Here is a 15,898-nt window from a genome sequence, read left to right as displayed (position 1 = left end):
TTTATCTCTGGCGTCTCAAAACAATCATTGTTAGCTCATTGTTAGTTTTGGCGCCCAGATCATCGCAGATAGACTCTCGTTAAAAGTGTGACATGTGCAGTTGGTCCACCTTTCAAGCCGATGTCACTTGCTGTCCTTTGAGTGACTGCGGTCATCGACGGGAACTGTCCAGTAAGGCCTTCAGCCTGGCGGCCATTTTGGATGGGACTAAGACAGTCTTTAGGGCATATGGTTTCGTCATCATAATCAACTCGGTGAAGTTACTTTAACCTATTTCCAGAGGACAACACGTAGCCCGGGCCACATGGATAAGAACAAGTCTGCTGGATTTATGGATTTAATCTCCAAAATTACAGCCATTCAGGATAAAGTGTTTGTCGTGACTGCGCTCTTCGGCTGATTTAAGAGAAGCATTGGGTGTTGTAGATCGTTGTTTTGTTTTGCATTGGCTTATTAGGAGTGTGTGTGCGCGTGTGTGTGTGTTTTTCATGGGTTTTGACCCTCAAAACACATGAAAAAAAAGAATCTCATGAAATTGAATCCAGTATCCTGCAGGCTGCGCGTACAGGAATTCGACCTCAAAATGTACTCAGTGGTTAGAACCCCAACCCTGCGAGCTATTTTTAGAAGGAAGAATTCCGAAAAATATGCGCATTTGGATCGAGACACGTGGCAGAGAGTCAGTTTTTCTCCCAGAAGATAAACCGACAATAAAATCTATTTTTCTGTCACATTTTTTTTCAACTTTGGTATCGCCTTGACAGACCATCTGGCATACTAAGAAATGAAGATCTCGACCATGATTTAGCCTTGCAAAGTTCAGACCCAGTAGAAACTGGCTTGGATCTGTGGTGGAAAAAGTGGGAAAATAGTAATAGTGGTGAATCCACATAGCAGTAAAATACCGTCTTTTGTTGAATGCCATCTCATGTCTTGTTATAGAGTTGAGCCGCAATTGCTCGAATTAAATGTAACAATATCCCAGCGCAATACAATTTCTTCTGCTTTCTTTCTCTCTACAAATGATCTATTCAGTCAACGGTCTATTTTTGGTTGGCTCCTCAAGTTGCATAAGATCTGCGCATTAACAAAGGCGGGAGTTCATGAGGATTGGCAGCTGAAGGGGGCGCAGAGCATTTATTAGTGCAAGCACTGGCAGACAGCTTTAGAGCGCTGGCTTTGCAGATAAAGAAACACAACAGACAAAAGCCCCCTGTGAGAAATAGGAGCTCCTACTGTGTTTGACCACACCGTCCTCAACCCGACAAATACATTTTAGCTGCAGAAATAGTAAGTACTCGGCTTAAAAGGATCAGAACAAGACGCACTGCAGCCTCAGAGATGCCATAAACAGCAGTAGATTCATTTCCGTTACTTAAATGTACAGCCTTCTCAGGGTTTAACACCTTTATTATTTAGTCTAATCTATAGCAGACATATTAAAACAACAATAATAATAATAATCAATGGCTATCATTTATTACCACATCAAGCAGAGGCCCACATCCACACACGTTTATGTGCCATGTCTCTGACAGAGGTTCATGACTCATGGAGTGTAGTCATGATCAGGTTTTAAATTAATTTAATTAATTAACCCCCCTGCCAACCCACCGAATGCGGGTTAAAATTAATTTTGGTGGGTGATGATAAGACTTTCCAGTCACTTTGGCTGGTGATGTGTGAGGCAATTGTTTCAGAACAAGATCCTTCCCACTGACGTCACTGTACTTATAATGCAGTTCAAGACAGTTTTACCGAGGGTGGCAGGACCTTCAGTTTGTAGGGTGGAGCTTATAACCCCCCCCCCCCCCCCCCACCACCACCACCACCACCACACTGAGACACACACACACACACACATGTCTAATTCAGGTTTCATTTTCTGCATTCCATGGCAAGTTTTATGCCTGTCACCTGAAAAACAGAGCTTCATATTGAGCACTAACCCAATCTGCGTAGGCTATGGAATAAACATTTTCAACTAGGACTGCCACAAACGATTGTTTTGTTTGTCGATCCGTCACGGAAAGCAGCTGTACTGTAAATAGTTAACTAATCAGAGATGTAAATTGCAGCATATCACATGAGCACCCAGCTGCACTTACATATCCCTCATTATCTTACATTCTGAATTCTTTAAGGTGTAACTAAAAATAAAGTCAATTAAGGAGGATGGACTGGCAAAATAGGGTAAAGTGCCCATTTCTGGTTTTGTTTCAGTTTCCTATGGGAGTGGAGGGCGATCCCTCCAGCTCCACATCTTTGATGCGTTACAATCAGTGGAGTTGAAAAGGACTTCATCGCGGGCAGTCGGTTTATTCGACCTTGCTGACTATCAGAATGCCAAGTGGTTGATTTTCTAGGCCTTCTGGTTCATGATTCATAGTTCTCTAGTCTCCATACTCTAGTCTCGCGTGTAAGTATTGTTTACCTTGTTTAGTTGTTCATGATCCTTTCGTTCGCATGATTGGATCCCTGGATATTTTTTTTCCCTTATTTCTACCTGACAGGTTGCGAGCGATTTGTGTTTTTTCGTTTACCCTGGCTCTTCCTCGATCTTGCATTTCTCTGTAAATACATTTCATGTTCTACTTTATCCTTGTCTATGTTTGTGGGATCCCTCCGTACCAGTCCGCACTCAAACCTGACATATTTGATGTTTTTATGTAACACTTTTTGTACGGTGGACAGTTTATCATTTTATCAGATTACAGGTTAGCATTACTGGTGCATGAAAGGGTTAAGTACAAGATATATGAGAAAGGACAGTCTAATTATTGTGAATGCAGCCCAGTATGGTGAAGTACAGTTCAACAATGGTGCAGATGTAAACGACACAAAATACTTCATTGAAATCATTCCAGCCATCATCGTCATCATCCTCATTTCCTCTATGGAAATGGATAAGATTTTATCAAGACAACACCCATAGTAATCGGTCATCCTTTCTTTCCACAGGTGTATGACAAGTTGAAGGACCACATGCTGATCCCTGTGTCCAACAGTGAGAAAGTGAAAGTGGACGGAGCTATAACTTGCTGCTCTGTGCTCATCAATAAGAAATCCAACCACTGAACGCAGCAGCCTCTGTCGTATCACAACAGATTCCAAGACTTGGTGAAATAGTCCTGGTCACTGGATAAGTAGATGGGGTATTTTTATTGAGGGGAAAATAATCATCTTGGGAGCGGATAAAATTTCATGCTGACTACTTTTTTTTCCTTTCACTTCATTAATGAACGGAGGTGTAGCTAACAAAATATATTTCAGATTATTTGTGTTTGCTTATTGAAGTCAAGCCTCACCTAAAATGCAACTCTATTTTAATCATTCATTTTTCTTTCATTCATGTTAAAATCCAGTTCATGATGAGAACTTGGAAAATATAACTTTGCACGAATAAATCAGGAAGCCTATTATATGCATAGTTTGCAAAACATGGATTCGACGTACTGTATGTTAAAGGCCGACGCTGTTTAGACTGTGCTGATTCTCAGCGCGACTGTGAGTGAGAGCTGAGGAAATGACATCAGGAGGTGATGCTTGCGTATGGGCAGGCAGGCAGTGATGAAGCATGGAAAGAATTTGGTTTGCTCTGTTCAGAGGAAAGGCTTGCGACACCAGTAAACACTAACTCTTAAACTTGCTCCATCTTCCTCTCTTTCACCTACTCTTTGCTCATAAACATATGAGAGGTTTATGTTAACTTCATTCTTGTTGTATGACACAATCTGGCAATCACTGTTAAAAGTGTGACAATTGCTAGGACTTTCACTTTGTATCCCAGATGAATGCATCATCGACACAAAAGTCATCATTCTCAAATGGTGAATGTTTTTTTTTTCAACTGCACCAATCTAATGATTCTTGGTTGTGATTATATCTGTTCAACTCAAACGTTTTGGTTTCAATGAAGGTTGTGACTAATATGGTACTGGTATTTTCGTAATTGAAAAGAGCATTCTATCAAACTAATTTACATAATAAAGTTATACCGAGCATTCAACTGAGTTGTTACTGTTAATACTCTTACTGTTGTTACAGTAGTAGACCGGTTGATGTAACGTTATGTGTGCTTTGATTTGTTTTGACTAATATCACGAAAATATGATTCGTGGGTCATAAGAGATAGAAATGTATTCACTAAAAGCACACTGCTGCCATCTAGCGTTAAGAAAATGAAAACACCAGAAATGTGACAGGGGTGCAGTATTTGGCATTAGTAATGGAACAGCCAAGAAATTATTTTACCGCACTCACGATGCGAAAGTTATCGATGATTAAAAGCAAGATACTTTCTGCATAAATTATATGTTATAGAGACGCACTTAGTATTAAAAGACGGACGACTCCACATTTCAACATTAAATCCATTTGTAGGCTGAAGTTTGACGCTGTACTTTAACAGTTAATTAAAATACGTAAATATGATAACGTACACCACTTAAATGTAATGGACAGACTTGAAATGACCACACACACAAAAAAAGTAATATAGCAAAGTTTATTTTCATGTCAAATCAAAAAATATATATATATGTTGACCAGTGTTATTTACCAAAGGCAATCGTTGTTTGCAATCAGCGTGCTCCTTCTCGTGGCGATAAAACGACCGACGCAGCCGTGGAGGGAAAATGATTTAAGAAATACACACAGCATAGAGCAATAGTTCTTAAACAGGGTTCGGTGAATCAGTTTCAGGGGTTCGACAGAGCCTCTGCCATGGAGGTTAAGACATATGTCAATTAGTTATGACATACTCGATTGGCCGTCACTGGCTGGTTCATTTTGTGCACAATTAAAAAACGTATACGTTATACTTATACTAATTGTATTTACTTTTTTCTGTTTTTAATCAATGTGTTTTTATCTGTCTTGAGTTTGTAAAAAAAAAAAATATATATATATATATATACTGTATATATTTCTATTAGTCACTAATGAAGGGTTTGGTGAATGTGCCTAAGAACTGGTTAGATTCAGTGCCTCGAACAAGGTTAAGAACCACAGGTACAGAGGGACAACAACCCAGCCGCAGGACCGCTCTCTCCTGCTTTGTGGAAGGAGAAATGGGCGGGGCAATGCCAAAGTTCTGCAAAATGAACTGCAGCAAGCCGGGTAATGTGCATGTTTCTCCTCAAACTGCCAGGAACAGATTATGTGATGGTGCTATGAGGGCCTGAAGTCCACATTTTGGATGTGTGCTCACTATCAAACACTGCGCAGCATGGGAATTGGCCATTCACTTTTGAAGAAGCCCCGTGCTCTCAACAGAGAAGAAAAGGTTCAGGCAAAGCACAAGCAACAAACAAAATGACAAGAGTCTGGAAACGGCTGCACAGACGTCCATGTGCTAGTCAGTCGTACCCTGACTGTTCTTAGGTACCATTATCAAAACATATGCTGCTGCAGTGGGTCCCGTGTTCTTTTTGACAGTGCTCGGCCTCATGTGGTGAGAGCGTGTCAGCAGTTCCTGCATGAGAAAATAATTGATGCTCTGTGGCCAGACCATTTCCCATTGAAATGAATCCAATCAAACACCTATGGCCATCATGTCACAATCCATTCCCCATTACCAAGATAAGATAAGAAAAGAAAACCTTTATTGTCTCACAAAACCTCAGGAAAACATCCATTGGCTCATCATGAGCATGCCCAGACATTGTAGTGTGTGCATACAAGCATGTGGATGTCACACACATGTCCGAGTCTCATAAAATGTCTTCTGGAATTCAGAATTTTCCACTTTTAATTAAAAAAAAAAAAAAAGATGTCTTTAATTTGTGAGGGGTAGCAATGTATTAGAACAGCACACAATATATACTGTAATATTAAAATAGAAATTTATCCTTGCTTCAACTAAATCAGTTAGCATAACGGAACAGTTTAAGCTTTTCAAGCACAAGTTCACTCCTCCAATGACGCAATCGTCGATTTCTAACTGTGCTCATTTACGAAAATACCAAAAGAAAAGAAAACTTCACCCATATGCACAACTACGCACTTCGTACTAGACTTGCGCCGGAAACAAAAAAATAGGGCCCTTTATGCTTCACCCATATTTAGAAATGGATAAAAATGGCCCTTAAAAAAAGAAAAAGTGTTCTCAATTATTTTTCAACAAAAATTATGTAAATTCGGTGAATAATTTGGAATGACCAGGACATTTCCTGGAGTTACCACTTCTTCCCCGGACAAACCAAACAATCAGGAGCAAGAAGAACATGAGTCCAAATGGGACCAAGAACTTGTTGGTCACTTTGATAGAGATCCAGTGTTCCTCTGGCATTGGGCAATGTCTAGACCAGGGTCTGGGCAATTCATTTTGCAAAAGGGTGACATAAGAAACCGGAACACTTGCTGAAGGCCAAGCCAACATGCTTACCTCAACTTTGTCTTTATTATCTTCAATGTATTTTGAAAAAACATACTACCTTGTTACACTAAATTGCTACATGTGTTGATATGGTATGACTATTTCAGAAATACAAACGTTAAACAAAATTATACATGGTCTTTAAGAGCCTATAAAAGCTTTACACTTTAAAAATGATGACATTTTGCGTACTATCTCATATTAGCCATTCCTACAGTCAGCACTCCCAAACACAGTATATGAAAGATGTAATATTACCTAATATTGACAGTGATAACCTGTTATAATTATAATACAGTGACTGAAATTGTAGATTTGCACTCATTACCGTCAGGCAAAATCTTCTTGGCCCTCTTCTCTCCACTGTGAAGGAAACGAGAATGTTGCCATTCGGACCACTGATGTCATTTTTGCCTATCTATTTTCTGCAAAGATAATTACTAGAGGGAACCGCCAAACCTCAAAGTTTAGCAAAAACATCGCTGAATCATTGCTCCTGCTCGCTACCTTGCTTGTAGTAGCGTCTACATGTGTGAACTTGAAACAAAACTACAAAATAAAAGCTATGCATAGTTTATATATTACATTAACTGCATGGTCCCTGTGATGGCCAGTCAGAGACTGGATGGCCCGGATGTGACCCCCGAGCCGTATTTTGCCCACAGTGTTCTAGAAAAATAACGTGATCACCAGTGAGGCTAATCCTCTTGTCTGGGACTTATTTTACAACAGGACATCATGCATATGCTTTACATAACCTTGAAAAAAACCAAACTGTCATTATCATACATTTTGTGTAGAATTTAGGGGAAGACAATCATTTCTTCCATTCCAGAATACGTCTGGGACGCAAAATGTGAAAAATTGGAACATTTGAATACTTATTCAAGGAACTGTATTACAGTGAGCTCAAATACTGTTTGTCCTGTTTAATGGACCTGGTACAGCGGCAATCTACTGTCAGGGCGATAAATTTAGCTGCAGGCCAGGTTAGTATAGAGGTTTCCTGGTCCCCTTTGACCAGTGTCTTTGTCATGGGCTCTGACTGCAGGCTTGGAAAGAGGCACGTAGGAATGGTTTAGGAAGTTGGTGTCCAAGCAATCGGAGACACAGAAACGGCGACATGTGTTTGGCAGAAGCTCTCCCTCCACCCCTGGGCCTCTCATCTCCCCAAGCTGCTCATAGACATATTTGTTTCCTGTTGAACAAATAATAAGACTCTCTCTGTTCAGAGTCACATAGTCTGGATACAATTTCAGTTCCGTTCTAAGGTTTCCCTCTTCCTGGTCTCCAATGCGGTGGCCTTCCTCTGACGACAGACACTGCGTAGATTCTTGGTGTTCCTTACCCAACCCTGAGACCTCATCCTGAGACATGACCTCCACGATAGAAGAAGTCACTTCTTCAAAGTATTGCTTTGCAGGAACTGGAGGGTCCTGTAGTGTGAGTATACAAAATATTTTCCAAGGCATGGAGTGCTACAAAGTAGCGTTTTTCAAACAACGTACACACATAAATACTCAAATTACCCATTTCTGCAAGTTGATCTCAGTCAGAAAGCCTTGAAGGACTTTGTCAAGGTTTGGCACTGGCGGCCAAAAACATTGCTTGAGCTTGCTATGAACAACATCATCATAAAAGCACATATTGATGAATGATATGGTCAGAGAAAATTGTTATATTTACTAGAGCTAAGGACTGAATCTCACATTGTAATCCATACTGGATAGGAAATTGTCAAGTCTTACCGGAAGTATGTAAAACCCAAAGAGATGAGGATGACAACAGCTACCAGTAGTGTGACAGGGATGCAAGTCATGAGTAAACTGTCTGTAAAAGGCACATCATACTCTGATATATCGGTATCCAAAGCAATAACTCAATTAAAGTTTTTTGTTTTGTTTTGTTTATCTCAGACAATCATTGCAGACTAAAGAAAATGAATAGGGCACAGGTCATGCAGCAACAGAGGGAGCTTACCTATGTCAGCAGGAGTTTTCCCAGTGAGAATGTTTGACCATTCACTCCAGTGACCAGAATAAAAGGATCCATTGGGTTTAGTTCTAATCTTCACTCTGTACTGGATATTTGGGGGAACCTCCAGACATGTACCAGTAGCCGGGCCCTTGGGGGAAATCAACTGAGGAAACATTTATGGATGTGGCTTCAATATTCAGTGTTAAATTCCTTCATCAACACATTCTTTATTACAATTCAATTTACTCGACTCATTGTTTTAATGTACTGTAATTGTAATTACCGGTAATACAACCTGACTTCTGAAATTGTTTTAAACCCATGCAGTGCTATTTTTGAATCAACTCACATAAACATCAACCCATCCACCCATTTTCTGATCCACTGAGTGGGTTGCGGGGTGTGCTGGAGCCTATACCAGCTGTTTTCGGGCAGTAGGTGGGGTGTAAGCCCTGAACTGGTTGCCAGCCAATCGCAGGGCACACATAGACAAACAACCGTTTGCGCTCACACTCACACCGAGGGACAATTGGGAATGTTCAATTTAGCCTGTCATGCATGTTTTGGGATTGTGGGAGAAAACCGGAGTACCCGGAGAAAACCCACGCAGGCACGGGGGAGAGCATGCAAACTCCACACAGCAAGCGGTGCCTGAAATCAAACCCTGCACCTCTGGGCGAGACGAACAACCCCAGCTCGCTTTCAAGTATAGAAAGTACCACATCCTACCAGCCATCCTTTGCTCTCTCTGATTCGGCAGCCAACTTCATATTGCAAATGGGATGACAGCGCCATTAGAGGAGCTTCCCACATCAAGCACAATTTTTCTTTCTCCAGTAATCCTCTCAGATGAGTTGGTGGCTTTGTTTTAACTAAAATCAAAAGGGACACACGATTCTATACAAAGTCATCACAAACACCGTATACACTTGAAGACAAGTTGGCGTAATTATGAATACTATTATTAACCCTTTCAGTTACTACAGTGGAGAGTTTATCATGTGTTATTACGTTACAAGGTGCGTGAAAGCGTTAATTACTTTAACGTGTGTCACTGACACGCTGTTAGAATTGTGACAGAATATTTGTCTAACTTCAAAATTCTAAAGTCATGTGAATTAGTAGCAATACAGACTTGAAATAGGATTTGAATAAAGTAAAAATAAATGGTGAAAATGTTTTGCATTCACTGGATAGCGTATCATCCATTAGCCAAAACATTTCATTGACATTGCAATCTAAGTGCTGCATACAAAATGTCACCAAAAGAGACTAATTTATATGCGTTCCATTATCTTCAGCTAATATTAATCCTACTGGTCAAGAAATTTCAACTTAAAGTCACTCACTGATGTTTCTCAACGTGAACTCTTTGGTGTAAAAGGTCCTACTGAGTGGAAATGCAGCAGTGCTGAGTTTGACTTGGACTTTTATGGACTTGTCTCCCTGAAAACTGCACTGGTCAGTCAAGTTCCTGTCAGGCAGACATTCTATCCAATCAGTCCACCCCAAAGTCTCACTGCAAGACATTTAATTTCATGTCACATATCAGAGAAACATAACCAACATCGGTGGTCACTTTAGCCCCAGGGACTAAATGTGGTATAAAGGCGGCTATGCGCGTTTTGACTAAATGAGAGGAATTAAATTGCTACCTGAGATGCATCTTATTGAAAAGTTTGCAAACACTTGATTTGCCATATCTGCTGCTATTCCACCGACAGGTGATGGTTTGCAGATCCGAGGTGTCGCACATGAGTGAAATGTCATCTGAAGAGAGAAGTGAAGAACTTTTGAATGACTGCATCGCGAAATGAAAATATTGTAGAAGAATTCATCTGCATTGGTATTGTCTTCACATCAACGCTTCAAAGAACTCTGCGGACTTAATCCAGGTTGAAATGAATACAGCTAAAATTTTCAGGTCTGTTCTCATCAAAACTGCTCACTGAGATTGTTTTCTATAAAACTTTTAATAAAAGATTTTGAATACTAACACAAGACAGCCGAGTTTGCTCTTGTCAAGTTCCAGGCACATGTGCAGACATTTTAAGGTAAAGTGCTCTGCCACAAAACAAGCCCCCGCCCCATCACCAAAATGATTCAGAACATTTGGGGGGAAAAAACACAGTAAGGTATCACTAATTTTTGTTTTCTCACTCAACACAGTCTAATGAAAAGGGTCACTCAAGTGATGAAAAAAAAAGTAATAAAGAGCAAAAATGACTCAAGCTAAACTAGAATATATGCAATTACTAAAAATTAACCAACTATTTGCTAACATATCTGCCTCACAGTGCAGAGGTGCAGGGTTCGATTCCAGGCCATCATGTGTGGAGTTTGCTTGTTCTCCCCATGCCTGCGTGGGTTTTCTGCGGGTACTTCACTTTCTTCCCACATTCCAAAAACATCCATGGCAGGTTAATAGAAATTGTCCCTCAGGGTGATTGTGAGCGTGAATGTTTGTTTGTCTATGTGTGGCAACCAGTTCAGGGTGTCCCCCGCCTTCTGCCTGAAGACAGCTGGAATAGGCTCAAGCATGCCCGCGACCCTCGTTAGGATAAGCTCATTAGAAAATGGATGGATGGATGAATCTTTTACAAGGGGGTGAAAGAAGCAAGGGAAGGCCATTCGGCTACTTGAGGGAGGCACCCTTCATGGTGCCATCTCCTGGAAGATGTTTGACGTCTGTTTCATGCAATAGCGTTTTGGCCTGGTTGCTGTAATTATTTATGAAATATTTTTTGGATTGCTTCCATTTTCAGCGTTTTATTTTGAGAACTACTTGATCTTTGACTGCAAAATATTTGATTGATTGATTTGATTGAAATGCAGGTTTTTTGATTCTTCAGGGTTGCACATAAAAAAACAATCAATATTTTAAATGAAATAAAACCAAAGTTTGTAAAACAGTCAAATTGTGTTTGAACTAATGCTTCGTCTGTCTGTCTATATCACTCTCTCCGTCTCACCACTCACTCACCACAATGCAGGCATTGCACACTGTCACTGTTATTAACTGTGCGTCTGAGAGCAAGGGGTACAATCCTCCCAAGAACTCAAACATTTTTGGTTGGAATTGGGGGGAGTCATGGTTCTTTTATTTATTTATTCATTCATTAAGGATTGCTGAATGAAGGGGGTAAAAGGGCTCCAGCAAAAAAAGGGCACATTTCTCATCCATGGCATAAGGGCCTGTCCCTGAGCGCCACTCGGGACTATCCGTGCATGTGCCTCTAAAGTTCGGATTGTGTGCTACATATTCTTTGTCTTGCCCTCTGCCTGATTCAGGGATTGTCAGCAGATTTTCAATTCTAAGAATTTTGAACGAGATTTGATCCCCCCAAAAATCCAAATGGGACTACCCTGAAAAATGTTAAATTTACTCCTCTGGCTCCAGATATGGGTACTTTTTTACGAAGACGATACATCTACTTTTAAAAAAGGTTGTCTGGATCCAGATCATTTTATTTTATGCAACCACTTGACAAAATAAAACTGAGTCAACTCAACACACCATTTTTTTCCGTGTAAGGTAAATTAATGGGTATATGAAAATAGAATATGTTACTCATCACTTTCCAATTGTTTCCAATGAGTTTAATCAATTGCCTTCATAGGACTACACTCACACATACGTTCCTCCTCTCTCAACATACCTGCGCTTTGTGGTACCACATCCCTCACGGGGTCTGACCAGTGGCTCCAGTGTCCGGCACTCGCTATATTAGCACACTTGACTGCAACCTGGACTTGGACCTCTTCTCCTGGGACTAGAGACACCAGGGAGTCATCCAACTTATCAATTCTCTGTAGGAAAAAATGTAAACAAATCATTTAGAGCCAGCAATTTAGACAGGCAATAGCCCGTTGTTTTTTGTGGACATGTTTTTTACCATTTACAGTACATGTTTTTGTAAGGTTTACCAGTTGCAGAAAATATACCTTATGAGGCATACTGTGTATTAAACTTATTGAAAACAGAACCAAACTTTCTGAATAAAAAGTCTCTGACATTATTTAGTCACAATACTCAAAAGAGGGCGGGTGTGGTCGACTTGTCAGCACGTTCGCCTCATAGGGCAAAGGTGCAGGATTCGATTCTGGCTCAAAGTTGTGAGCGAACGGTATTCTGTGCTAACACTGCAGTTCTGCTTACGTTTTAGCTTTGACATGATCATGCTTCTGTGTAGTGTGCCAGAAAATCATGGAGGAATAAACTTTAATATGTAAATTGACCGATGTATGATGTCACAATTTGGCAACATTTTGAACCACGCGCGTACAGACACTTTTTCGGAGAGAGACACAAACAACGACAACAGATTCACTTGGTTGTGTAATTTCACACTTGATTCAGAGACCCACGACTACTTGTGCACATAAATGTGGATTTTTTTTGTAAAGACTTGTAAGTACCTCTTTGGTCCTCTCTCCAATCCCCTTGGAGATGTATCGCATCCTATATTGTAGCTTATCCTCCCAGTATTTTGGCACATTTGTGAGGCACGAAACCAGCATCTGCCCAGGTTTCCCATTATGGTGTAAAAGCACCTTGAAGGGGGCGTCCAGGAGAACTAAAGACCAATTCGAAGCAGGGAAAACAGAATTCACATGAGTTTACATTAAAAAAAATAATAAAAAAATTAAAAAATGCACACGTACCACTGTACACTACCAGACACGACACAATAATGTTTTGTATTTTTCATTTCTGACCAAACCTGTCGAGTCGTACAACCTGCTGGAAACTGTGATCATGACATACGGACAGTCCTCGAATGAACAACATTAAATGACTTCGGCATGAAACTGTTGAGTTTAGGGAAAATACTAGTCTTACTGTGGTCTTCCACACTGATGTTGCGGCTGTAGATTCTGGTGTTGTTGTTGCACTCCACCACTTGGAGGTGTATATCCACATATGTGACAACATCCAAATAAGGAAATGAGCAGATGTGGAGCCATGCTCCTTCTTTTGTTCTCTGGGTCAACAATTCACATCTTCTCTCTCCGGACCTTGATCGTGATGACATAAATCATTGCTGCAATTTACTTGTATTTGTATCATGTAACAGTAGTGTAAAATTCAACAGGTACCAACAGGTACTAAAAGAAGCCTCAAGATGACAAGATGACTCTGAATAAAATAAAATAAGTAAATTCGTTGGCTATTACTGTTTTTTACGAAATGTTTACTCGTACTACACATTTATTTGTATGCAAATACGGTATTTGAAATACCACACAATACCAGGCAGATCATTTTTTGACAACAATAAGCCAGCAGGTAATCGACTAAAAAAAAGGATCGATTTTTGCAACATACTCGCCAATGTTGTAGAACAAATTGTAAGTCCCATTGTCTGGGGTCTCAAAGAAGCAGGTGAAATCCTCTTCTGTCCGAGTGAAACATTTCGGGTCATCTTCTTCCCTCAGGAGGTAAATATCTGCCCCAAACATTATAACTATGAAGAGATGTTTGCAAAATATTTGACATAATTCAGGATTCATATTAAGTCTTACCATCTTGTGAAAGATGAGTGCCAGTCACATACTTGCTACATATCCAAAGCACACAAAGCAATTGCATCCACATGCCAAAGAGTACGTTCCTCATGTTGGTCAATTTCATGATGAAGGGAGGTACAGTAGTTTGAATAATCCGCCACCCTCCAGTAAAACCAGCACATGCTTGTATGTATTTGTTGTCATGTCATGGGTGTTTTGACTCAGTGAGGGTGGAGAAGGAAATGTGTGAGTAGGCGTGTGCACGTGTGTGTGCTCGCGCGCGTGTCTGTGTGTGTGTGTGTGTGTACAGAGGTGTGTGAAAGGGCATGCTTGTGCATGCGTGGTGAAGCAGTGTGGAAGTTTATATAGTAAGTAGTAGGTCATACTTACACAGTGTAGCACAAGCTGTTATCTCTCAAATTTAGGGAAACAAGCAGCATAATAAACTGTACATTTTAAGGGTAGCCTTATGAAGGGTTCATGAATAGATTAATAAACACATGAATAAATAGGTTATTCATATTATTGTTGTTAGGAAGGCGGCCCGGTAGTCCAGTGGTTAGCACGTCGGCTTCACAGTGCAGAGGTACCGGGTTCGATTCCAGCTCCGGCCTCCCTGTGTGGAGTTTGCATGTTCTCCCCGGGCCTGCGTGGGTTTTCTCCGGGTGCTCCGGTTTCCTCCCACATTCCAAAAACATGCATGGCAGGCTGATTGGACGCTCTAAATTGTCCCTAGGTGTGAGTGTGGGCGTGGATGGTTGTTCGTCTCTGTGTGCCCTGCGATTGGCTGGCAACTGATTCAGGGTGTCCCCCGCCTACTGCCCGAAGACGGCTGGGATAGGCTCCAGCACCCCCCGCGACCCTAGTGAGGATCAAGCGGTTCGGAAAATGGATGGATGGATATTGTTAGGGCGGCACGGTCATCAACTGGTTCACACGTCCGCCTCACAGTGCAAAGGTCCAGGGTTCGATTCTGGGCCCCAACCTTCCTGTGCGGAGTTTGCATGTGGGTTTTCTCCGGGTACTCCGGTCAGGCACGGCGCTCGGCCTCCGCTGAAAACTCAAGCTCGTAAAAAATCATAATAGAAATTATATAAATGACAGTACAGCATATAATACTTACATAATGATTTGTACAGTAAGTTAATAAATATATGGTATACAAAAATAACGTAGGCTGATTTACGCAAAAAAAATATTGGTCGGTCTACCTTTGTGCCCCCGAGTCCCTTCTCTTTCATTCGTTTTTTTCAATACATACACGCTTGCCAATAACAAGCCAAGACACTGTGGTGGAAATGTTGTGACCTACACATTGATTATGCTATGAAATTTAAATGGAATGTTTCGAGACAAAGTTGTTTTACATGCAACAACTATGCCGACATTTTCGAGAGTTTCATGGGCCAAGACCGACATCTATTGGTGAAACTGTAATTCGGGGGAAAAAAAACTTAAAGCTATGCAGATGTCTCCCTTTCATATTCACCGTTTTCACATTATGTCCAGAATATATCTATTGTACCCTATCAGTTCTTGTCGAGAAAGGTAAAATATTGAAATTTAATGCACCGATGTTTTAAATATAGGGCTACATAATAACATAAATCATTTAGAAAATGTTCATAACATGGTTCAAAACAATATTTCACTGTCACTAGGAGTGGCCTTTATTTTTAAATTTTTAAATTATTTAGCCCCTCTTCTGGCTGTAGAAAGACTTCCATTAGGAATAAAAGAAAAAAGGTGGTACTGTGCTGAGAATATATGGGTATTTTTTTTGTTTGTTTTTACAGTTGTTTTACAAGCTGCAAATTGCGCACACAAGTTGGAATTTGAAAGGTTAAAAAAACAATATGAATACTGGAGATATTGAAACCAAAATACAGGAATTAAATTAATTTATGTGAATTTAAAACATTTTGCATCCGATTTTCCGATCCGCTTACCCCAGGGGTGGGCAATTATTTTTTGCATAGGGCCACATGACAACCAGAAAATATTATGGAGGGCCGGATCAAAAGAGTGAAC

General features: G+C 40.5%; 2 protein-coding genes across 3 annotated transcripts in view; one reads left to right on the top strand and one right to left on the bottom strand.

The window, feature by feature from the left end:
- The window catches only part of ddah1 (dimethylarginine dimethylaminohydrolase 1), an 84,482-nt gene extending 80,473 nt beyond the window's left edge, over window positions 1-4,009 (top strand). For both annotated transcript variants that reach the window (XM_086116373.1, XM_086116372.1), the window contains one exon: window positions 2,962-4,009. In XM_086116373.1, coding sequence (XP_085972499.1) covers window positions 2,962-3,078 — 117 coding nt within the window. In that variant the 3' untranslated portion in view covers window positions 3,079-4,009. The remainder of the gene's footprint in view (window positions 1-2,961) is intronic.
- A 484-nt stretch (window positions 4,010-4,493) lies between these two features.
- On the bottom strand, window positions 4,494-14,078 carry mpl (MPL proto-oncogene, thrombopoietin receptor). Its single transcript, XM_086116371.1, has 12 exons — window positions 13,883-14,078; window positions 13,686-13,806; window positions 13,200-13,375; window positions 12,776-12,933; window positions 12,016-12,166; window positions 10,012-10,126; window positions 9,706-9,875; window positions 9,086-9,228; window positions 8,360-8,519; window positions 8,128-8,209; window positions 7,909-7,996; window positions 4,494-7,815 (listed from the first exon to the last, which is right to left on the bottom strand). Exons 1-12 carry the CDS (start codon window positions 13,989-13,991, stop codon window positions 7,354-7,356), a joined length of 1,935 nt encoding a protein of 644 aa, XP_085972497.1. The 5' UTR covers window positions 13,992-14,078; the 3' UTR covers window positions 4,494-7,353.
- Between the last annotated feature and the right edge of the window lie 1,820 nt (window positions 14,079-15,898).

Source organism: Hippocampus guttulatus, chromosome 7, assembly GCF_054856545.1.
Source record: "Hippocampus guttulatus isolate MCC_2025c chromosome 7, RoL_Hgut_1.0, whole genome shotgun sequence".
In the NCBI taxonomy this organism is placed as follows: Eukaryota; Metazoa; Chordata; class Actinopteri; order Syngnathiformes; family Syngnathidae; genus Hippocampus; species Hippocampus guttulatus.
Note: the sequence above shows the minus strand (reverse complement) of the source record. Positions and strands in the feature narration are given on the sequence as shown.

Excerpts from the sequence above, each read along its gene's own strand:
- mpl (XM_086116371.1), bottom strand. The coding sequence starts at position 13,991 with ATGAAATTGACCAACATGAGGAACGTACTCTTTGGCATGTGGATGCAA. Across the intron at positions 13,376-13,685 it reads TTGTTCTACAACATTGGCGA|GTCCGGAGAGAGAAGATGTG; the intron begins GTATGTTGCAAA and ends ATCACGATCAAG. Across the intron at positions 9,876-10,011 it reads TTCAATAAGATGCATCTCAG|TGAGACTTTGGGGTGGACTG; the intron begins GTAGCAATTTAA and ends AATGTCTTGCAG.